We start from the raw sequence: 24,302 nt of genomic DNA, 5'->3' as shown, positions 1-24,302 counted from the left end.
TGAGCCACAAAGCCACTTCTGGCTTTTTCTGGGTAGTTCATTGGAGATAGGGTCTCATGAACTTTCCTGTCCAGGGTAGCTGTGAATCACAATTTTCAGATCTGAGCTTCCTAAGTAGTTAGAATGAGTAGTTAGCATCCAGCACCAGATTTCTTGTGTGGTTATAATGTCTTTTTTTGTGGGTTGAGGAGGCACAGCTAAGGACACACACAGGCACCACTTTTCCGTTGAAAGTTAAAAGGCAGCTATGTTTTGCAACTACAAGTCAGTTTAGCTTGTCACACAATGAATGGCGTGTTTATCAGCTGGTAGTGGTACCAGAAAAAATGAGATAATCCAGTGTGCAAATTCAGCAAACGTGTAGGCATCTATGCTAAATTTATATTCTCTTTGCTTTAGGTTCAGGCAATGGGCTTTTAGAGGTTTCTCAAGGAGCTGATCTGTTTCTGCTTCTTTCAGGAAACAGAAAATCTAATGGATGCCGAGGAGCGATGCGAGGGACTCATCAAAAGCAAGATCCAGCTGGAGGCCAAAGTCAAGGAGCTGAACGAGAGGCTGGAAGAGGAAGAAGAGATCAACTCTGAGCTGGTGGCCAAGAAGAGGAACCTGGAAGACAAGTGTTCCTCTCTCAAAAGAGACATCGATGACCTAGAGCTGACCTTGACCAAAGTTGAGAAGGAGAAGCATGCCACGGAAAACAAGGTGGGCAATTGAGGGTCCCACAGGCTCTGTACCACGGAAGATGGATACAGGAGCCTCATCAACCCCGCATCACCCAGAAGGCAAAGGTGTGAAGAAAGCAGAAGGAAGGGAGGGAAAGAAGGAGGGAGGGGAGGGGGAAGGGCAGGGAAGGGTGAGGGAGGGAAAGATGGTATAAAAGGAGGAAGGAAAAACTTAATGGCTGCCAATTCCAAAGTTAAGATCTCGTAGAGTAAGACAGGAGTATTTTTGTTGTTGTTGTTGTATTTTTGTTGTTTTGTTGTAAAGGTTTCAACATGACATAAAGTGCTGATACCCTCCTAGGTAAAGAATCTCTCTGAAGAAATGACAGCTCTCGAGGAAAACATTTCCAAACTGACCAAGGAAAAGAAATCTCTGCAGGAAGCTCATCAGCAGACCCTGGATGACCTGCAGGTTGAAGAAGACAAAGTCAATGGTCTCATCAAAATAAACGTCAAGCTCGAACAGCAAACGGACGATGTAAGAATTGAAGAGCTCTGGATCCAGAACCCCGAGTTCAACTCTCAACCTACCCCTGACCCCAGATGTGGTGATGAGAAGGTGGACTGACCTTTCCAATCTTGACTTCCACCTGAGAAATAGGGGTGCTAACAGCTCTGCCTAGGGGGATTTCCAAAGGAAGCTCAGCACACAGTGGGTGACATTTACACAAGCTAAAATGGCAGGCACACAACACACCGATGCACAGTCACCACAGAAAAATATAGCATGGTCATTATTGTAATTAACACCTGCCTGTATATCTTTGGGGTTCCCAAATCCCAATCATGCCCTAATAGAATTAAGATCTGGTTCCAGTTCAGTGGTAGCATGCTTGCATTGCATGCACAAGACTCTGGGTTTGATCTCTGGGTTTGCCAAAGCAAATCATATATCATTCAATACAAAATAGTAATAGTAATAATAATAATACTTAGTTTGTAGCTATGTGTCATCATACTGGTACACTTTCATTCTTTGTGTAAGAGTCAAGGTTGGGGAGATCTGATTTCACTCAGTACCGTGGCTAGAATTTTTCTGCATCTCTAATATTTTCTGAGGCCAGAGTAGGTATGCTGCTCTTTCTTCATACCTTCCTTTCCCTGTGCTGGCATGGACATACATTGACATGAAAACTCCCTGCCTGAATCTCCCCATGGTCTCTATTGTGAGAAGGGAGGAGTGATGGTGAGCATGATAGACCCTGGTGTTTGTCCCTCCCTCTGTGTATTCCTGTCTGGGTTAAAGCACCAGTCTGTGGGTGTTGACCTCCCACTGGGAATGTCACCTGGACCGACCAAGTAGGAATGATACCAAAAGAGGTATCAGAAGATACCTAAGGGATCTGGACTCCCCCATCCCAGGAGGGGCGGTTGCTAGAAGAGAGAAGAACGCAAAGAAGGGAAGACTTATGGAGGCAGGTGGATGGATCCACTGGCTGAAGGGATTCCATTTACTTTCCCATTGGGTTCCCAACCATATCTCCCATGTCTTTCTAGCTGGAGGGCAGCTTAGAGCAGGAGAAAAAACTGCGCGCTGATCTGGAAAGGGTGAAGAGGAAGCTGGAAGGAGACTTGAAAATCTCCCAGGAATCCATAATGGACCTAGAAAATGACAAGCAGCAAGTGGAAGAGAAGTTAAAGAAGTGGGTGTTTCCTTTTCTACCTCTCCATTTGAACCTGGACGCCATCAGGTTTGCCTCTCACCGTTGTTAGGCTGTTTCCTTTGATTTGTGTTGGTTAATCGCTTTACAGGAAGGAGTTTGAATTCAGTCAATTGCAAACCAAGATCGATGATGAACAAGTTCACAGTTTACAGTTGCAGAAGAAGATTAAAGAATTACAGGCAAGTGCAGACCTTCCTGGTGAGGGCATCGGTTTGCAAGTGCACTGAGTGCTCCTGTCCCTCCTTCTTGTCTTGTTTCTTGAACATTTTTAGTCCATCTATAAAGAATGTCCAGTGTTTTCCTCTCTGAGTTTTGCTTCTTGCGTGGTTTTGTTGCTTGGCTTGGTTTGGGGGTTGGTTTTTGAAATAGAATCTCACTGAGTTGCTTGGGCTGGATTTTGAATTCCTAAGCTCAAAAAAATCTTTCTGCCTCACCTGTTACTCTAGCTGGCACCTGGCTTTTCCCTTCTTTTTTAAAACTAATAATCTACCTTTTTAGTAATCCATAAACACATCTCCTTGAAAAAGCTACGTAGCATCAATAAAGGTGACTGACCACTACCCCTAAGCCCAGAACCCTCTCAGTCTTCTGAAAAGGAACAACCAATTTCCACTGCTCATGGATCCTTCTGGAACTTTTGCTATGTATTTATGAGCACATTTAAGACTCAAAGAAAATACGTGACAATGAAAGATAGATAGATAGATAGATAGATAGATAGATAGATGTGAAACTTTTGTTCTTATTTCTTTGTATTTTTAACCATACATATTACCATATGGCTCTTCATTTTTCTCCTTACTTTATCAGCACAGCTGCAGAGCTATGTGTAGGAGTTATGTCTCAGACTGTAACTGCTTGGAGGGTTTCTAGAGCAACCCTCCATCCACTTGACTTAACCTTCGCCCATAGTGGACACTTAGATTATTTCCAACCTAAGAGTTCTCTCACTGATTTAATGTGACTCTTAACCTAGTGCTGCCTGCCCCCCTCAAGCCCTCATCCCCTAGCCCCCTCTGCAAGTAGACTGGTCCCTGCCTTATGACATCCCTGATGCGCTGACCTTTCAGGCTCGCACGGAAGAGCTGGAGGAAGAAATCGAAGCAGAACACACTCTCCGAGCCAAGATTGAGAAGCAGCGCTCTGACCTCTCCCGGGAACTGGAGGAGATCAGCGAGAGACTGGAAGAAGCCAGTGGGGCCACCTCTGCCCAGGTGGAGTTGAACAAGAAGCGGGAGGCCGAGTTCCAGAAAATGCGCCGGGACCTGGAGGAGGCCACGCTGCAGCATGAAGCCACGGCCGCCACCCTGAGGAAGAAGCATGCAGACAGTGTGGCGGAGCTCGGGGAGCAGATAGACAACCTGCAGAGGGTCAAGCAGAAGCTGGAGAAGGAGAAGAGCGAGCTGAAGATGGAGATCGATGACATGGCCAGCAACATTGAGACCGTCTCCAAGTCCAAGGTACAGCCTCTCCTGCTTTCTCCCCATGACCGTCGAGGGCCCCTGAGCATGGGAAACTTCTCAGCCCTACACTCACTGCATGATCTACACTGCGCCCCCGCCCTTTGCTCCCAAGTCTTCACATTCATCCAACTCATCCCTCTTATCCATGGGGAGATGCTGTAGCAGAAGGCCTTACACTGAGTAAATTCCAAACAGCAAGACATTATTCAGAAAACTGGGAAGTTCAGGATGCAGATACCTGCAGATTCTGTGTCTCGTGAGGGGCCTTGTCTGTGCTTCCAACATGGCAGCTGGGTGCTATGTCTTCCCATGGCAGCAGGGGAAAAGGGAACTGGCACAGATCTCCTGTGCAGAGTCTGATTCTTTGCAAAAGTTAAAACCTTGGGACTTGATTGTGAGCCCCATCCCCCGCCAAAGGCCCCGCTACCCAGCATTTCACTGGGGGATCGTGTCATGGTGGGCATTTTGAGATGACACATACATTCAGGCCTTCAACATTCAAGCTCACACCATGACCTGCCCCCATTCCATGTTGTATCTGCCTTCCTGAATCTTACAGAAGAGCTTCCAGTCTATCTGGAATATCCCAGAGCTAACTCTATCCATGGATTCTCTTTTTTTAGTTCACAATTCATTCCCGAGACAACTCACTCAGCCTCAGGAGATCAGATTCCTCCCTTCCTAAGGTGGTTCTCCTTATGACTTAGTGAGGCTCCACTTCTTAAGAGTCCTATCACTGCTCAGTCCCACCCAAGGGGGATGGAGCAAGCTTTCTTGGGAGTTACATGAACCCTGGAAGTGTAAACTACACCCTGACACAGCATTCTCTAATAGCATGGCAGCTCTCTCCCTCTTCCTCTCCTTCTCCCACTCTTTCTCTCTTTCCCTTTTCCTCCCTCCAACACTCCTACTCTTTCTCTCTCTCTCCCCCTATATTGCAGGGTTCATTGGGTTAGAAGAAACCCCAGCATCACTCACCCTGTTGGGCTTCTAGCCAGCCTTCCTTACAGCATGCCCACCTCCAACCTTGCTTTCTGCTCATTGCTCTCTTTACTTGATTATTTTAAAATATAGTTTTCTTGTTATTATTAAGGTGTTATACAGAGAAGTTACCCTTTCCTAAGCCAGGTAACAAGTGCATTTCTTTTGACAATGTCACCCCTTCCTTTGCTCCCTCCAAGTTTCCCTCTCCCATACCTGCCCACAAGTTACATAAGCCATTTTTCACAGCCTGTATACTGAAATTGTTCTTGATTTTTTTAACTCACTGGAAGGAGCCCTTTCTATTGCTTAACGAAAACAACAAAACATATATATATATATATATAAAATACATGTATATGTACATACCTATATGTGTGTAAGTATGTATATATACATATACACACACATATATATACATATATATATATATATATGTTTTGTTATTTCCGTTGTTGTAGGGCTTGAACTCAGGGTTTGGGTGCTGTCCCTGAGCTTCTTTTGCTCAAGGCTAGCACTCTGCCACTTGAACTGCAACATCACTTCCAGCTTTCTCTGAATAGTTCATTAAAGATTCTCACATATTTTCCAACCTGGGCTGACTCTGAACTGTGATTCTCAGATCTCAACCTCCTGAGGAGCTAAAATTACAGGTGTAAGCCATGGGCACTGGCTTTTTTTTTTCTTTCCTCCTCCTCCACCTCCTCCTCCTCCCTCTTATGCGCCAACTTCCCCTTTTCTACTTTCCCTGCTGGAGTTCCTTCATGTGGGTATGTCATCTTCTCAAAGACACCTCAGGCTCTTTGAGAGTTCCCTTTGTTTTTTTTTATTGTAATTAGTAAAAGGGTTACATGGTATTTGCCAGATAGAAGGTGCATTAATTCACATACATTGATACCCTTTCACATGTCTTGGTACCCATTACCCTCCCCCCCAACCCCCCACCCGTCTTGGTTTTCCCCCCTTCCCTATCAAATTTCAAATAACCAAATACAAATAAATTCAATATATCAGATAACAAAGTGAGATACTATAACAATATGAGATAACCAAGGGACAGCAAAGGAGATGAGAGACAACATAGTACATTAAGGACAACAATCATTCATTATATGGCTTTTGTTTCAATATCCTGGAGGTGAGAGTTCCCTTTGATCTGTAGCCATTTCTGGCTTCCTGTCTAAAGAAAAGTAGATGCTCATTTTCTTTCCTCTTTTATGGGGTGGAAGGAAGAAGGAAGCGGTACAGAGCATACACATAGTTTTTGAACAAACCTCATAAGAATACAGGCCAGGCTGTATAGAGGCTGAGATGTTTAGTCCCTCCATATCACCTGCACTACAGGCAACTGCTCAGCACTGTTTCCTGAATGCATTGCTTTGAAGATTACTCACCTGGCAATAGAAGTGTTTATATTCCAACAGGATCCTAGGGGTCCTTTGAGTGGCAGCTCCTCAGAGGTTTGTTTACAAATATTAAACACTTACCAACAAAGAGCTGATGCTTCAAGCTAATAGTAATTAAGTGGCAATCACAAATCAAAATGAAATGTGAAATGATTACAATTTTTGTTATTACTATTAAGTAGTTGTACAAGGGGCTTCAACTCCAGAAGTCGGGACCAAATGTTGATCGATGTCATCCTCTCCCTTTCTTTCCCCATCTCATTCCTATCCTCAAGGTACATAGGATTATGTTTTTTCTTTCCTTGTCAATCATGGGCCTTGACCTCAGGGCCTGAGCACTGTCCCTGAGCTCTTTTGCTCAAGGCTAGTGCTCTACCACTCTGAGCCACAGCTCCACTTCCAGGTTTCAAGTGATTCATTAGAGATGAGTCTCTTGAGTACTTTTCTGCCCAGGCTGGCTTCACAATGTGATCCTGAGATCTCAACCTCTTTAGTATCTAGGATTACAGGCATGAGCCACTGCACCTAGCTCTGGTTATAATTTTTTAAGCCAACCATTCTAGATTATGTGTTCTTATTTTACCTAACAAGGAAGCCATACTCTCAAACTGTCCAGCTCAATATTGGATACCAGGAACCCACTTTACCCATTCATGAAGACATTTCCTTTCCTTTTTTCTTTTAAGGGTAATATAGAAAGAATGTGCCGGTCTGTGGAAGATCAATTTAATGAAATCAAAGCCAAGGATGACCAACAGACTCAGATAATTCATGATCTGAACATGCAGAAAGCGAGACTCCAGACCCAAAATGGTAAAGATATGGGCTGGGCTTTGAGGTCCAGCCAAGGAGTTGGGGATCAGCAAAGCTGATAGACCACATCTGTTTGGCAGGGGAACTAAGCCACCAAGTGGAAGAGAAAGAGTCTCTGATCTCACAGTTAACCAAAGGCAAGCAGGCCCTCACCCAGCAGCTGGAGGAACTTAAGAGGCAACTGGAGGAAGAAACTAAGGTGAATGAATGCCTCTTTGGGGGAATGGCAGAGTTAGAGACAACCTGAAAAGCCAGATAATGTAATTGGACAGGTGGAGAAATCTGGAGCTTCCGGTCTAGACCTTATAGAGTGGGAAGAATCTGCTACTTATGCATAGAAGTCCTTGGCATGGAATGTTCTTTCCCAGGACTTAGGAAACCATCAGAGTGCTTCTACAGGATGGTCTGAGAAGTTCCCCTCTTCAGAGCTTCTCTTCCTCATGAAAGTACTAGTCTGGCCATCTCAGTCCACTAGCCCCAACTTGAAATGCTTTCCAATTTCTTCTTTCTCAGATGCTTATGTCTAGAGACCATAACAGCCCACTGTAGTATCACAGCACCAGTACTTACTGTAGGAGCTTAGGAAATGCCAAGAATGTAGGGTCAAACATTGGAGGAGGAATTTAAGGGCTCTCAAAACAGCATGAATGGAATTCTGAGGTTGCTGTACCCTGCTTACGACTTACAGGAGCCGGGAGCATAGCCTAGTGGTAGAGTGCTTGCCTATCATGCATGAAACCCTGGATTTGATTTCTTGGTACCACATATACATAAAAAGACAGAAGTGGTGCAGTGGCTCAAGTAGTTGAACTCCAGCCTTGAGAAAGCCCAAGGACAGTGCTTGGGCCCTGAGTTCAAGCCCCTAAACTGGCAAAAAAAAAAAAGACTTACAGAAAAATCTTCTGCAGGTATCCCAACCTTCCTCTCACTTGGACAAGAACTAGGGTTATGTTCACTGCCCATTTTTATATTCTACAGTAAGGTGTTTTTCGGTACTGAGGTTATGAACTCAGGACTTCATGCTTGCTAGTCAGATGCTCTATCACTTGAAATATATTGATATTGAAACACCTCCAGTCCTTTTTGCTTTAGTCATTTTTCAGATAGGGTCTTACATTTTCGTCCCCAGGCTCTGGCCTTAGCCTACAACCCTCATACCTATGTCTACTTTGTGGTTGGATTATAGGCATGTGCTACTATTCCCAGCCTTATATGTGTGTGTTTGTTTTTAAAGAATGAAGATGTACAGATGATGGGGGAAAGAAACACTTTCCTTTGAGGATGGCTTCAGAGGGTGCTTTGTGACCATTATAGCTACAGCTGAACTTTCACCCTGTGCAAATAGGGATGAGAAATCGGGGGGGGAGGGGCAGAGGGGGAGATGGCAGGAGGGAGGAGATGGGGGTGGTACTCTGGAGAGGTCCTCTCTTGCTTGGAAAGAGGAAGCTGAGCCCTGAAACAACCTAGCTCCCATCAGCAGTCTCCAGTGTGAGGACTCATGACACCAGAATATGCTCTGTGTTCCTCATAGCCACAGAGCCAGGAGCAAGACAATTGCTACCTTTTTAGTTCCATTTCCATCCTTCTAATTACATCCAGGAAAAGGTCTCCATTTGAATAATAAGCTCTGTAGCATCACTTATTTACCTAAGACATCCACAGAGGATGGACCTCAGGCCCAGAGTCGCTGTGGGTAACCAGCCAGACAGGGATGACATGGCTTTATTTCCATTGTGTTGACATTTATGGCTATCTACTTTCATGGCTGGTAGCAAGCGTTCCTGGTATTCTGAACTTAAAAAGAGGATCTCATCATTTAGTGATTTGTCATAACTTCAATTCTGCAGGCCAAGAACGCCCTGGCGCATGCCCTGCAGTCCTCCCGCCATGACTGCGACCTGCTTCGGGAGCAGTATGAGGAGGAGCAGGAAGGCAAAGCCGAGCTGCAGAGGGCGCTGTCCAAGGCCAATGGTGAGGTCGCCCAGTGGAGAACCAAATACGAGACAGATGCCATCCAGCGCACCGAGGAGCTAGAGGAGGCCAAGTATGATTCCAGAGTTACAATAGGTTAGAGGTGGCCTTATGACAGAAGCTAAGAGACAGAGAAATCCTCCTGCTTGGCCAGAATCTCTCTCCTCTCCTTCATGGTTCCTTAAGCATCCAATAGCATCTTATGCCCTCTTGGGGTCTCCTTGCACTTCCCCTGTGAAACTGTCTATCCATCTGGTTCTCTTGGGGGTGGGGGGAGGGTCTTTGAGTTCCCTTGCTTTGCCACCAACCATTCTGGGATTGCTCAGACAGTATAGTCATATCCCTTAACCATGGGAAAAACACATCTCAGGGAGATTTTTGCGACTGTGAGAACATTCTAGAGTATATGTACACATACCTCAATCAATCTATGTGGCTTCTTCAAGCATTTTCCAGCACCATTGTCATTTGATGGGCTCACCATAGGGTGTGTGGCCTGTGACGTATTATTGTGTCACACATGGCTAAGTTGGGATCTTCTCTTCTCGTCACACCAGGGCCTGGTGACTCCTTTCCAGACTGTGCATTTCTATTTTACCATAACAGTCATTTTCTGAAATAATCTCACTCTTGCCAAGACACAAACAACATCTGGTTCTCTTAGGAAGAAACTGGCCCAGAGGCTCCAGGAGGCAGAAGAAAACACAGAGACAGCCAACTCTAAGTGTGCTTCCCTGGAGAAAACCAAGCAGAGGCTTCAGGGAGAAGTAGATGACCTGATGCTGGACTTGGAGAGGGCCAATACAGCCTGTGCCACCCTGGACAAGAAGCAGAGAAACTTTGACAAGGTCCTGCACCCAGGGCCCCAAGTGACAGTCCCTCACATCTGGATGCAAGAGAGGCACCTGTGTTCTGTGAGGTCCTCAGCTGCAGCCCCAATTTCCGGTTTGAAAGATTTTGAGTCTCTCCTCTATTTTGTGACAGTCCCTCCTCCAAAGGGAGTCTTCTCGTTAGTGAAAGCTAATTCCAATTACATTGTGCATGTAATACAGGTCAAGTGTCACTAATCCAAAGCATTCCAAACTTGAATACTGGAGTGATATGATGTAGCCAGTGGAAAATTCCACACCTGACCTCATGTGCCCTGTGGCAATCAAAACACAGGCACATGAAAATGTTCACATGACATTACCTTCAGGCTAGTATAGAAGATGTATCTGAAACATATGTGAGTCCATCTCCAAATATTTTTTTTTGTCAGCTGTGGGACTTGAAATCTGGGCCAGGTGTTGTCTCTGAGCTCTTCAGCTCAAGGCTACTGCCCTATCCCCCTAGCCACAATGCAGCTTCCGGTTTTCTGGAGGTTAATTAGAGATGATAATCTTGTTGACTTTAGTGCCCAGGCTGGCTCTGAACCGCAATCCTCAGATTCCAGTCTCCTAAGTAGCTAGGATTACAGGTGTGAGCACTAAGCCAGTCTTATCTCCAAGTATTTTATCTCTACACAAAAGTTCTGAAATCTAAGGTGGGAAAAAAATCAAAGCTCTGAAACACTTCTATTCCCAATCATCTCAGATCAAGGATCTTCCAGCTGAGCACTGTAGGGCTGACAGTTCTGAGTCAACCTCTTTCTCCATAAGAAGGGAAGGGCCACCATTGGCATTGCTACCAGCTCTTGTCTGAGTACTCTCTATCTAGCCCCATCCCCCACATCCCCACACCCTCCCCCCATGCCATTCCCCCCCCCACACACACCCACTCTGGGCCTTCTCCATCTCACATGTCTCTTTCTCATGTCTCAGGTCCTTGTGGAATGGAAGCAGAAGCTGGACGAAAGTCAAGCTGAGCTGGAAGCAGCTCAGAAAGAATCCAGGTCTCTCAGTACTGAGATCTTCAAGATGAGGAATGCCTATGAGGAGGTGGTAGACCAGATGGAGACACTGAGGCGAGAGAACAAAAATCTGCAAGGTGAGCACTCTCAATACCACCCTGTGTGCAAAGTTTTTTCTTCCTCCCCTCCTTCCAGCCCTTTCCCCAGTCAACCTCAGCCTCCTCCCTCCCAATACCCTCCAGAACCCTCACCCATCATGCTTTTCATCAACCAGTTTGCACCAAGGCTCAAATCCTTGGAAAGAATGCATGATAGCAGCTTAAGTCTCACTTTTGAGGACAAGAGGCCTGATGGTTTACACAGAACAAGTCCTTTAGGGGATCTTTTTCTAAGTGGCTTTGCAACCTTACATTGATTAATAAATTCCATAAGATCTAGAAATTGAGAAGACCAGACCAATTTTTTCAAAAGGCCCCATGTATTCTGAATGATGACCATTCTATACATTTTTCTCTGGTCCTCTCTGTAACCCTCTTTCTATTTTGTGAGATCTTGGGGTGATGGTGTTATCTCCCTGTTGCTGCTTTCTCTGCATAGTTCAGGCAGAGTGGCGCCACTGTGTCTGCTGACACCTCCACCATTGAATCACTTTCCCACATTCTCTTCTATATAAATGTCATCAATGAACTGCCAGCCTCTACATTGCCTAGCAAATAGCTTTGCTATAATACCAGAGCCTGTGGAAAGATTCTAAATCAAACCTGTACTTTGCAGAAGAGATTTCCGACTTAACCGAGCAGATTGCAGAAACTGTCAAGAACCTTCAAGAAGTAGAGAAGACCAAGAAGCAAGTGGAACAGGAAAAGTCTAATCTCCAAGCTGCCTTAGAAGAAGTGGAGGCAATGTCTCGTCTGGGATTGGGTGTTTGGAAATTGAAAGAGTTTCCTGCTTGTGCACCCTCATGGAGGGGAGAGGGCCTTCCTGCCAAGAGGCCTATCCTCTAACAGGAAGATGTTCACCTCTGGGGGGCTGAGAAGCCTTGATGTCTGCTAGCACCCATCCCCTCTCAAGAATAAATGCACCCTCACTACCTTCCTCTCTGAAAGCAAAACATCAATCGCAAAACATCAGTCACCAAACATCATGAAAATGGCTCCCAGGCCCTCAGTGTCTGTGTTAGCAGAGTCACACAGAGCAGAGCACTTTGAGCTGTCAGGAATTCTGCACAAGCAAAACAGCCCCAGAAATGTGTCTCAGAAAATTTGAACTTGTGCAGAATAACAAGGAAACATTTATTCTGCCAGAAAACTCCTAGATGACACATCATATTCTCTGTAAATTCTGTGTGTATGTGTGCATGTGTGCATGTGTGCATGCATATGTGTGTATGTGTGTATGAATATTGGGGCTTAAACTCAGGGTGTGAACACTGTCTCTTAGTGTTTTCTTCTCAAGGCCAGTGCTCTACCACTTGGACCACACCTCCCCTTCTGGAATTTTTGTGGCTAATTGGAGATAAGTCTCATAGACTATCGTGTGGGCTGGTGTCAAACCTTGAGCCTAACTCAGATCTCAGAATCTTGTGTAGCTAGGATCACGGATATGAGCTAACAGCATCATGGATCCTAAACTTTTTGTCAATTCCCAACTCTTCTCTGTCTTTCTCAAGACAGAAGATAACTTGTTATTAGCAGACACAGTGTTTGAGATGCATCACTGTGAGGGACTTCCAGGTCAAATTCTCGATGTTCTGAGGATCATTCTTACCATCTGTAAAATGGGTTATTCTTTTTTTGCCAATCCTGGAGCTTGAATTCAGGGTCTGGACACTTACTCAGGGCTAGAGCTCTACCACTTGAACCACAGCACCACTTCTGAGTTTTTTTCTATGTATGTGGCACAGAGAAATCAAACCTGGGTCTTCGTGTATGCTAGGCAAGCACTCTACCACTAGACCAAACTTTCAGCCCCCAAATGGGTTATTCTTTTTTTTTTTTTGCCAGTCCTGGGCTTGAGCTCAGGGCCTGAGCACAAATGGGTTATTCTTATGCTAGTTGTATCATCACTGGAATCAAAATATGCACAGCATGCCCAATCGCACCTTTATTCTTATCAGGGTTCCTTGGAACATGAGGAGAGCAAGATCTTGCGTGTTCAGCTAGAGCTAAGCCAGGTGAAGTCCGAGCTGGACCGCAAGATCACTGAGAAGGATGAGGAAATCGAGCAGCTGAAACGCAACAGCCAACGAGCCACAGAAGCCATGCAGAGCGTGCTGGATGCTGAGATTCGTAGCCGCAACGATGCCCTGCGGCTAAAGAAGAAGATGGAGGGTGATCTCAACGAGATGGAGATCCAGCTGGGCCATTCCAACCGCCAAGTGACTGAGACCCAGAAACACCTACGCACTATCCAGGGCCAGCTCAAGGTGAGCCCCAGCCCCCACCCCTCCCGTGGACCCCAGGGTCCCCTAGCCCATCCAGCAGCTCTAGCTTCATTTCTGGTCTCCCTCTCCCCACCAAAGGATTCCCAGCTGCACCTGGATGATACCCTAAGGAGCAACGAGGACCTTAAGGAGCAGCTGGCAATCGTGGAGCGCAGGAATGGCCTCCTCCAGGAGGAGCTGGAGGAGATGAAGGTGGCCCTGGAACAGACCGAGCGCACCCGTCGGCTGTCTGAGCAGGAGCTGCTAGATGCCAGTGACCGGGTCCAACTGCTACACTCCCAGGTGCCCTCTCCCCTTTGGCTCTCCTCTGCTTGAGGCAAGGGGAGCCCCTGCTCTTTCGGGGACTTCCTCACATCCTCACTTCTCCACCCCTCCACTCAGAACCCATCCTGGGGTAGTGAGAGCCTAGGTAGGTTGGCAAGTTTTCCATTCCTCTGTTCTAGCAGTCAAGACGGGCTTGTTGACAGGTACTCATAGACTCTGGACTTTTTAAAAAAAATAGTTTTCTTTTATCTAAAGAAGCAGATAAAAAGTCATATGTGAAGCTGAGTGCTGGTATCTTACGTCTATAATCCAACCTACTCAAAAGGCTGAGATATGAGGACCATAGTTGGAAGCCAGACCAGCAAGAAAGCCTGTGAGACTCTTATCTCCAGAAACTATCCCCAGTTTTCTGGTGGTTAATTGGACATGACAGTTTCATGGACTTTCCTGCTTTTGGATGTGTTTAACCCTATTTACACTTCTTGCCTTTTGTCTTGTTGATTCATCTTATTCATATGAAAGAAAAATTTTCCCATGATATACATTGCAAATATTTTCTAGTTTGTCCTTACCGTTCCCATTTTAGGTATAGTTTATTTTGAGTGCTAGAATTATTTTTCATGTTATGTTCTTAAGTCTATCAGTCATTTTTTTGCTCTAATATTATTGTGCTGAATAACATATCCATGCTCATATGTGAGATTTATCACTCAGTTGTTTATTTGTGATACTGAAATCTGAACTTAGGGTGTTACACTTGCTGGGAAGGTGTTCTGCCACTTGAACCTTGCCTCCAGACTCTTTTAGCTTTGATTATGTTTGAGATAGGGGCTTGCATTTTTACCTGAGCCTGACTGGATCTCAGTCTTTGTATTCTGCAATAATGAGTGTGACACCACGCCCAAGGGTGCTTTCTTGTGTAGTCTGACTGAGAACTTCCTGATTTCCATATCTCATGTCATGAGAATGACAGGTGCATACCAGCAGGTATTGGTTGAGAGAGAAGTCTTATGAACTTCTTTTAATTTCTGGGATAGCCTCAAACCCAGATCCTCACAATTTCTGCCTCCCAAATAGCTAGTATTTCAGGCACAAGTTACCAAATGCCTGGCTTCAAATTTTTCTGATGTAACCATCTGCTTCAGGACTTTATGTTCAGTCAAAAATGACACAGTGTCTAATAGAATGACCCCTGTGAGAAATAAGAAAAAGAACCTGATTATGACTTACCAAGTTCCCCACTCCACTCACTGTCTTCCTGTTGTTTTGAGTGCCCACATGAAATCTTCACCCCCAATAGCTAATTTTTTCTCTCTCGTAGAATACCAGCCTGATAAATACCAAGAGAAAACTGGAGGCTGACTTGGCTCAGTGTCAGGCCGAGGTAGAGAACTCCATCCAGGAATCCAGGAATGTGGAGGAGAAGGCCAAGAAAGCCATCACGGATGTAAGCTCCTCCTCACGCTTTGCAGAGATGGTGACCACAGATGAGAAACAGCTTTTGCACAAGGGTCTGGAACATCAAACCCTTGAATGCATAGTGGCATTGTGCCATGCGCGAAGGGAGTCATTACATAGCAAAGCAGGAGGTGGTGGCTGCCCCAAGGGGGGGGGGGGGTGGAGGCAGTGTAAAGCTCAGCATGGTACACACAACAAAGCTTACCTGCATCTTCCATATGGGTGAACAGAGGGTCCACCCATGTATCCTGTGACCTTGTCTAGGCCTCCATGATGGCCGAGGAGCTGAAGAAGGAGCAGGACACCAGCGCTCATCTGGAGCGAATGAAGAAGAATCTGGAGCAGACAGTAAAGGACCTGCAGCACCGTCTAGATGAGGCTGAGCAGCTGGCACTGAAGGGCGGCAAGAAGCAGATCCAGAAACTGGAGGCCAGGGTAGGATAGTTTGAGAAGACTCTGGCTCTCCAAGTGCTCCCTAGGGCAGAACCACCATCCAGAAATTCAGGCTGGAGAGTGGCTGCTGATTCAGTGGATGCAAAGGCAGCTTTAGATCACTTACCAAAGTCCCTAGTGGTCAAATGTCTACCTACTTCTTTTCTACCTGTCACTACACCCCATCACTCACAAATTCATTTTGATATGCTAATGCTTGGAGTGACTTTTTCTTAATATTTTTATTTTTATGATTTATTTAATGACTTTTTAAATTATTTTTACTTTTATGTGGTACCAAAGAATTGAACCCAAGGCCTCATACATGCTAGGCAATCACTGTACCACTGAGTCCCAATCCCAATCCTGAAGTGGCTTTTAAGGCTGACTTTTTTTTTTTTTTTGCCAATCCTGGGCCTTGAACTCAGGGCCTGGGCACTGTCCTTGGTCTTTCTCAAGGCTAGAGTTCTACCACTTGAGCCATAGCACCATTCCTGTCTTTTTCCTGTGTATGTGGTACCGAGGAATCGAACTCAGGCAAGCACTCTACCACTAGGCTAAACTTCCGCCCGTAAGGTTGACTTTTTAATGATCACTTCCTGTGTTCTGTGAACATTCCCATCTTCATGCCTAAGTGAGGAAAATACTACTTAGATCATAAAGCTAAATGTTTCCAAGTGATTTACATCTTGAAGCAAGCTTCCCTTTGAGAAGCAAAGGCCCATCCTGCATAAAATCTTCCATCTCTCCCCGGCTGTTGTTCTCAGACCTCAGCCTTCCTCATCTTTTCTGATCTCTACCTAAGGCCTGCCATCCTGATGTATTTCCCCCTCCATCCCAAAAGAAGTTAGTATTTTCTTCCTTCAAATCCAAATACCATAAAAGTTAGATTTCCCCAACACTGGAAGTCCTGCTTTGTTTTGTTTTTTCCTTCATCTAGGAGCCTATATCCTATTTGTTCTGTTATTTTGATAGTGTTTTCTCCATTTCCTTTGGATCACTCCAATTTTTTTCAAATGGGCTATGCAAGCAATTGACATTTGAGAGGAAGAGGAGGCGATGAGAATTTTTCTGCTGTCCTGGGGAGAGAGAAGACAAGAGTGGGTGGAAAGGAGGTGGAGGAGGAGAAGAAAGAGGATAGGAATCATTTCTCAGCAGGAAAGCGTCCAGACATAAGTTTTAGTCACCAGTCTCAGGGTTCCTGTAAATACAAAAGGAGTTTGAGGGTTTTTTTGGGGGGGGGGTGTAAAAACAAGATCATAGACATGTGACTAACAAAGGAAGCCCTAGGGAAGTTAGAACTTGTCAAAAAAAAGTGCTTATTTTCCATTATTCCCGGTTTCTATGCCATTAAAAGAAGCTTAAACACATCTGTCCTCCAAGGTTCTCTATTACTATCAAGGGTTCTTTGTTTCCTAAGTTGACTGGTAGCCCTCAGCCTCCTTCTTCCTGGAAACTTGTCATCTAATCCCACACGCCCAGTTCTCTGGGCTCCACAAGCTTCTCAGTGGCCTAGACGGCAATCAACTGTCTCAGGTGCTGGGAAACTGTTTCCTGGCCCATAAAGAAGAAAGTGGGGCTCTTTTTAAGAACAATGTTGAGAGTGAACCTGTTCTAACTGTCCAAGGCCAACCTCTCCTCCTCTGTAACCACTGGGACCCCCTGGGGGGAGAGGCATGTGTCACTCCTCTCTGGACCTGACTTCCATCTTCTCTCTCTTTTACTCAGGTGCGGGAGCTGGAGACAGAGCTAGACACTGAGCAGAAGAGGGGAGCTGATGCTATGAAAGGGGCCCACAAATATGAACGCAAAGTCAAGGAACTGACTTACCAGGTAAATGTCTCACAACCGCAGCGAATGCATGAGCCCCAAATCCCATCCACAGCAGCCATGGACTGTGGGAAGGCAGCTTGCAGGGAGTCGGGGAGGCTTCCCCCTGACACAGAGGCTCGTTTTATAGGCTGAGGAGGACCGCAAGAATATCCTCCGGCTCCAGGACCTGGTAGACAAGTTGCAGGCCAAAGTGAAGTCTTACAAGAGGCAGGCGGAGGAGGCGGTAAGTATGGAGGGCAGGGGACCCCTCAGACACACTCATGTAACTGGGTATCCTATGAGGCAGAGGTGATGAGTATTGGGTGGGGATCAGCCAGGGTCCTGAGTTTGCGTTGGCAGACGTAAACACAGACACCTGCCCTCTTCCCTAGCTCAGCCCCTGCCAGCTTGCCCACCCCTGTGCCCTCTTACCTAGCCTCACATTCCCCACTGCCTCCATCCCTTTTTGCTTGACCCCCCCAACCACCTCACCCCATCCCAACTCTATCCACTCCAGAGAAGCTTATACCACCCTCCCGGCCTCCAGCCATCCAAGCCCATCCACCAGCCTCTGCCCCTTGACCCGCTCATCATCCTTCTACCCTCTGTTCTCCCTGGTCCCCACTGCCTTCAGCCTCTAGAAGCTCTCCCTTCCCTTCAAACCCCCTCCCCTCCCTTCTTAGCCTGCCCCCCCCACTCATATACGTGAAATTAATAAGAAAAAAATGAAATAGGATAAAGTCAGTGTCCTTTTCTTCCTTTTCCCCTTTAGGGTGATTTACAAAATGTCTTCTCTTGGGGCACTAGGTCTGAGGGTTATGAATAGCAGAAAGCTGGGCTAGAGATAAGGAGTCACTTTTTCCTTTATTGAAAAGAAATTGTGCTAAGTGTGAATTGCCATGCCTGAAATCCCAGCACTCAGAAGGCAGAGGCAGAAGACAAGTCTAGGTTACATAAAGACCTTGTCTCAAAAAAGAAGGAAGTAAAGAAGAGAGGAAGGGAGGGAGGAAGGGAAAAAGGGAGGGAGGAAGGAAGGGTGGAAAGGAAGGAGGAAGGGAGAGAGGGAAGGAAGGAGAGGGAGGGGGAGGGGAAATCGGGTTAAATAAAGTTAAACTGGTTGCTTGAGTTCAAGAATTTCTCAATAACTCTCCAAAGTAGCTTTCTAAAATGGGGCATTTTCTACACTCAGATGACCTTGGACCCATCTTATTGCATTCAGACCATCTCAGAACAAGTGTGCTGAGGAACAAAAATTTAGGAAGTTCCTACCCCAGACAAATAACTAGAATGTAGCTCCTCACATTGCCCTTGACTGTCTTTCCCAGGAGCCTAGTCAGCTCCATCCTAATCTCTAGGAAGCATGTTTGAGCTGCTTAAATGGAGGAAGGAACCATGTGTGCTAGATTAGTAAAGTTCCACAGGATTGGCTGGTCATGGGGGTGGGAGGACAGCAGGCCACCCAAGAATCCTTAGATGAGCTTCCTATACACTTGTTCAGTAGCCTGGACCCACATAGGTACTAGGCAGAAGTACTGAGCAGGAGCCATTCATTGGTCTTTGTTGCCATCGAGTGCCTTGGGAGAGCTCTGGACTTGTGTCTCCTCCAAAGGTCCCTAGGATGGGTGTAGAAGAGGGATCCAGGGATGGGGAGTGGTCCTGAGAGGGGCAATAGCACTCACAGGGTGACCCCAGGCCACCTACATGAGCTGCGTGTCCCCACACTCCAGAGAACTCCATCTACCTCCCCTCCTTGCTGGCATAGAATCTAGAACCCACATTCTCCTGGTCCTTCAATGCCTCAGAACTGTACTGAGAAGCCCGACAACCTCATACCCTCCCATCTTTCACACAGGAAGAGCAAGCCAACACACAGCTGTCCAGGTGCCGGAGGGTCCAGCATGAGCTGGAGGAGGCTGAGGAGAGGGCAGACATTGCTGAGTCCCAAGTCAACAAGCTGAGGGCTAAGAACCGTGATGTCGGGGGGCAGGTAAGAATGGATACCTCAAGGTGACTCCCCACCCCCAACCTGGAGAATCAAGGGGGCCTAGGAACCCATGGAGAATTTGATCTCCTTATTCCTGTGACTAGATTACCACACCACACACACACACACACACACACACACACACACACACACACACACACACACACACACATACATTGGGCAAAGAGTCCCATGTCTCCCATGTCCCAGGCCCTCACGAGAACGAGCCACGAGGTACAGAGCAGGCATATCATCTGCATCCACACTGCCTTTCAGAGGATGTGTTCTGTTTCCAGTAGCATTACCGCTCTTCGTCTTTTCACAATCTGTAAAGAGAAATGAAGCCATTCCTTAATGTCATTTCCCTGACATTCCCAACTTTCCATCTGCTCCACTTCAAGGTGATTCAAGTTTAACTCACTTCACATGTGGACATTTTTTTTTCTTTTTCTCCCCACAGAAGATGGAAGAATGAGGCCCTGCTGAGGCTGGTTGCTATGAGACACCTCCAGGAGAATGGTAGGGAGATGTGTGAGAAATAAAGCCTCTTCAATACTCAGAGGCCTGGCTCTGCTGTGTTTGTGGTCCTGGCCTGCTCATCCTTCATGGGTTGTTTCATAGAGTCTTTCTTGAAGAGCTGTAAATGCTTAGGAATTGAGGCTTACAAAATAGGAGTCTCCAAGCCCCCAAGAAAAGGAGGTGAAATCCAACTCATTACCAGGTAAATCGTGTTTCCATTCACATTGCCAAAATAAACACCCAGCTGCCATAGACTTCAGTGGTAGAACTTTTGCTGGACTTGCATCAGGCCCTGGTTGTGAACTCCAGCACAGCAAATGTAATTTTAAAAAAATAAAAAAGCTGGGTGCTGATAGCTCATGTCTATAATCCTAGCCACCCACCAGAGGCTGAGATCTGAGGATCATGAGCAGGAAAGCCTCCAATTAACCACCAAAAAGCCAAAAGTAGGGGCTGTGCCTGTGGCCTAGAGGTAGAGTGCTTGCCTAACATGGACTGGGTTTGATGCCTCACTGCCACATACACAGAAAAAGTCAGAAGTGGTGCTGTGGCTCAAGTGGTAGCCTTGAGAAAGCTCAATGACAGATCCGAAGCCCTGAGTTCAAGCCCCAGAACTGACAAAAATAAGCCAAAAGTGGGGTTGTGGCTCAAGTAGTAGAGCACTAACCATAAGCCATAAGCCAAAAGACTAGAGGATAGTACCTTAACTCTGAGTTCCAGCACTGGCACAGAAGTGCAATTTTTTTGAGATATTTATTTTTTTATTAACTTTAAGTAGTTGGACAAAGAAGTTGTCATTTACCAAAGCAGGTTATAAATACAGTCCATCTTAATCCTTCAACATTCTCACTCATCCCTCATCCCTTCCAACTCAGTCTTTGCCATACTTACCTTAATTTTGTTCTCCTTTCATTCCTCCAAGCATAAGAAGTTCTAATTTTTAAAAAGAAAAGAAAGAAGTCCTGTTGTTTGGGGCAACAGGGATGTACCTGAAGAACATTATGCTGAGTACAATAAAACAAATGCAAAGTAGAAATTTTGTGTGGTTTATTTATTTGTGGGATCTAGAACAGGTCTCACAAAAGCAAGGATAAGAATGGCAGTTGCCAGCGGCTAGGAGTTGAGTGAAGTGGGAAGAAATTGGCTGAGGGTACAGGGTTTCAGTGATGCTAGGTGAGTCACTTCTGGAGACCTATAATCACCTACAATGATTAGTGGCTAGAAGGCACTGCATGGGTGGAGCTCTGGATTCGATTCCCAATCAAGCGGTAGACCTTACATAGAGACATCTCCTGTTTGTCAATAATACCTCAGTAAAACTGAACAAATTAAATTCTGGGAAGTTCAGAAAGGAAAGAAGGATTCTTTTGCATAGCAATAACTGATTTCCTTCTTAGAAATCCATAACATCTGCAAATCCAGTTCCCCATTTTCTCCCTAAATTTAGAGAAAAGGATGCTGAGATCCAGATAGATGAAGCAGTACTCTGGCTATAATTGTCTGGTGCAGAGTGAAAATGAGGCCCCAGACATCCCAGACTACCAAACCAGTGACCTTTCATGCAATCCCTTGGGGAGGCTGTGTTTCACAACTCTGTCATGCCCAATCATGGTTTTTTTTAGAACATATGAGCACTTAGCAGGTACAGTCAAGCTCATTCACCCCAAAGCAGATAGAGGCTTTGTGTCATATGTATGCACCATCTTGATGAAACTGTTTCTAAAATGCATAGTTTCCATTACCTAGTAGTAAATACTGGCTTGCCACATGCACGAGAATAAGATCACTATCACTTAACATCCCTCCTCCTCCTCCTCCTCTTCCTCCCCCTCCTCCTCCTTTTCCTTCTCCTCCTCCTCCCTCTCTTTGGCTTTCTAGATTTTTCTTATTCTCTCATCACTGATCCACCCCAAATGCTTTTGACACAATGAAGTTGGTAGTTAAGGAGAATTATAGCAGTAGTAGTCCAAGCCTTGTCCAAAAAATTAATAATAATAAGTGCTTATTTGCAGTTATTCCCAGTTTCTGTGCCATTAAAAGGAGCTTAGACATCTCTGTTCTCTGAGGTCCCCTACTGCTACCAAGGGTTCTTTGTTTCCTGGGTTAGCTGGGAGCCCTCAGCCACCTTCTTCCTGGAAACTTGTCATCCAATCCCACACGCCCAGTTCTCTGAGGGCCACAAAGCTCTCAGAGGCCTAGAGAGCGATCACACGGGGAAAAGGTGCTGTAAGATTACCAGCTCCAGCATAAGACTCTAATCCTCATTATTGTCATCGTTATCACCACTATCATCACCACCACCATCGTTATTCTCACCATCCTTGTGGAAAGCTCATTAGAAATGACTTTTGGTTCAAGTTAGAGAACTTTCAGATGTGGCTTTGATGATGACACATAGAAAATTTCTGAATAAAATTATTTCATGGTCTTTTCAAAAAATCATTTTCAAAAGTCATATTTCCTAGGGCCAAGAGTTTGGCCCAGTGGTAGAGTGCTTGCCTAGCATGCACGAAGACCCAGGTTCAATTCCTTGGTACCACATACATAGAAAAAAAAAGTCATTTTTCCCAATCTCATAGACAAGAAGGACAAAAGGAGAAGCTACATGCTCAATGTCTCTCAGCTCACACTCTCTAATCCAGCACTCCCGCCAATTCCATGGCCCTCCCAATCAGAAATTATATATATTTTTAATGCAGAACAATTTCAAATGATGCTATTTGTATATGACTCATTTTTCTGTTTATGATCCCAGCCTCTCAGAAGCCTCTCAGGAGGCAGATACGAATATCTCCATTTTCTGGAGATGTTGTTGCCAAGTTATGACCTGCTTGGTGCTTAGTGAAGCTTATGGAGGTGCTTCAGTCTCCCTGCACAACACAAGATCTCAGTGTCGGGCTATTTCTCTGCCTGAGCATGCACTGTGGCTTTAAGAGCCCTGAGTCCCACCCTGTTAGCATCCTAATCCTCCCCTTCCTTCCTCTCACTACCTTTGTGACCATGGATAAGTTACTTTATGACTTAACCCTCCATTTCCTCACATGTAAAATAAAGCATAACAAATGATATGGAGAAGTAAGTGAGAACATGGAGGAAGTGCTTTGGGTCTACAGCCTGCCACACTGCAATAATTTTTTATTACGGAGGGGAGGGTTGGGACATGATCCCAGGAGCTGGATGCTAGCTGCACTACAGTCTGGGGTCTTGGTTGTATCCCTCAAGAGTTTCCTCTGGTGTGAGGAAATATACCATGCTAGGCGTCATAAAAGATTAATACTGGATCACTCCTCCCTGACGTCCACAAAGTATCAGGTTCTTTGCATTCTACCTCCTCAAATATTCTTCAGTTCATATGGAGCTCCCTGGGAAAAATTCATCCCTTAATATCTTTTATTCCAAGTAGTTCTTGGCCCCTGTGTCTCTGAAGAAGAAGGAGGAGGAGGAGGAGGAGGAGGAGGAGGAGGAGGAGGAGGAGGAGGAGGAGGAGGAGGAGGAGAAAAGAACAAACAATCCTGAGTCCTTCCTAGTGTCATATGAGGTGTAGTATCCTATGCTGTAATATCATCACAGTATTATATACTTCACCATTATTCTATTTATTGAATGAGTCAATGACTTTTTCATACCTGGACACCAGGTATACCCTGATAAGTGGTGGTAAGTATCTGGAGATATTTCTTTTCTAAGGATAGGGAGGAAGGGGGAAGAAATGAAGATGGGATTCGTGTCAGGAGTTTTCTTTCCAAGACCTTGACTTTTCCCAAGGTCCTGCTGGTGGCTGAATTTAAGGAAGAGTCTGCCAGATATCCATGGCTCACACCTGTAATCATAGTTATTTGAGAGGCTGAGAACTGAGGCCTGAGGTTCAAAACCAGCTTGGTCAAGCAAAGTGGAAAGTCCATGAGACTCTCTCTCCAATTAAAACCACCAAAAACCAGAAGTAGAGCTGTGGCTTAAGTGGTAAAGAGATAGCCTTGAGCAAAAGAAACTCAGGGACATCACTCAGGCCCTGAAATAAGTAAGTAAGTAAATAAATAAATACATAAATGGCAATAGGGACCCTTCCTTGGATTTTAACACTGTAAGACAGAGAATAGTCAACATGAAAGCAGGAAATCATGATACCTGCTCCCATACATCTATACTTTACAGAGGGCCTTGAGCAAGCCAAGTAAATACCACTGAGTCTCAGCATGGCACTGAACCTATTAATGAAACCTGCCTCCATGCTGGGTGACTAAAAGGCTCCCATGTGGTAGTGTGTCCAAACTGAAGAGGCACAGTTGATATTGTTTTACTAGCAACAATGATTATAATTTTGCTACTGCATTGTTTTACTCATTGTTATTACATCTCATTCAGCTGCAAAGTCTAGCCACCAAACCTGGATTTCAAGCTCTGTCTAGTAGGGCTTTGGAGAGCAGAGCCTATAGCCCCCTCGAAAACAGAGCTTTTGCTGCCACCTCCTGGCTGAGGAAAGACTTACCTTTCATTATGCAAAGGCCCCAGAAAGTGAGCTTCAAGCCTGGGATTCAACAT

The 24,302-nt window shown here is 45.5% G+C and overlaps 1 protein-coding gene across 1 annotated transcript in view; it reads left to right on the top strand.

Annotated features, from left to right (window-relative positions):
- Window positions 1-19,781, top strand: part of Myh13 (myosin heavy chain 13) — a 39,064-nt gene extending 19,283 nt beyond the window's left edge. The window contains exons 21-39 of the mRNA XM_090351576.1: window positions 460-702; window positions 1,024-1,200; window positions 2,220-2,365; window positions 2,475-2,565; window positions 3,457-3,846; window positions 6,923-7,049; window positions 7,130-7,248; window positions 8,897-9,093; window positions 9,685-9,868; window positions 10,823-10,988; window positions 11,626-11,750; window positions 12,968-13,276; window positions 13,373-13,576; window positions 14,880-15,005; window positions 15,281-15,451; window positions 17,177-17,281; window positions 17,409-17,504; window positions 19,113-19,247; window positions 19,705-19,781. Coding sequence (XP_090207702.1) covers window positions 460-702; window positions 1,024-1,200; window positions 2,220-2,365; window positions 2,475-2,565; window positions 3,457-3,846; window positions 6,923-7,049; window positions 7,130-7,248; window positions 8,897-9,093; window positions 9,685-9,868; window positions 10,823-10,988; window positions 11,626-11,750; window positions 12,968-13,276; window positions 13,373-13,576; window positions 14,880-15,005; window positions 15,281-15,451; window positions 17,177-17,281; window positions 17,409-17,504; window positions 19,113-19,247; window positions 19,705-19,719 — 3,126 coding nt within the window. The 3' untranslated portion in view covers window positions 19,720-19,781. The remainder of the gene's footprint in view (window positions 1-459; window positions 703-1,023; window positions 1,201-2,219; window positions 2,366-2,474; window positions 2,566-3,456; window positions 3,847-6,922; window positions 7,050-7,129; window positions 7,249-8,896; window positions 9,094-9,684; window positions 9,869-10,822; window positions 10,989-11,625; window positions 11,751-12,967; window positions 13,277-13,372; window positions 13,577-14,879; window positions 15,006-15,280; window positions 15,452-17,176; window positions 17,282-17,408; window positions 17,505-19,112; window positions 19,248-19,704) is intronic.
- The last annotated feature ends 4,521 nt before the right edge of the window (window positions 19,782-24,302 follow it).

The sequence above is a fragment of the Megascapheus bottae genome, chromosome 17 (genome assembly GCF_031878675.1).
Source record: "Megascapheus bottae isolate mThoBot1 chromosome 17, mThoBot2.hap1, whole genome shotgun sequence".
NCBI classification, from domain to species: domain Eukaryota; kingdom Metazoa; phylum Chordata; class Mammalia; order Rodentia; family Geomyidae; genus Megascapheus; species Megascapheus bottae.
This window is presented reverse-complemented; position numbering and strand designations above follow the sequence as displayed.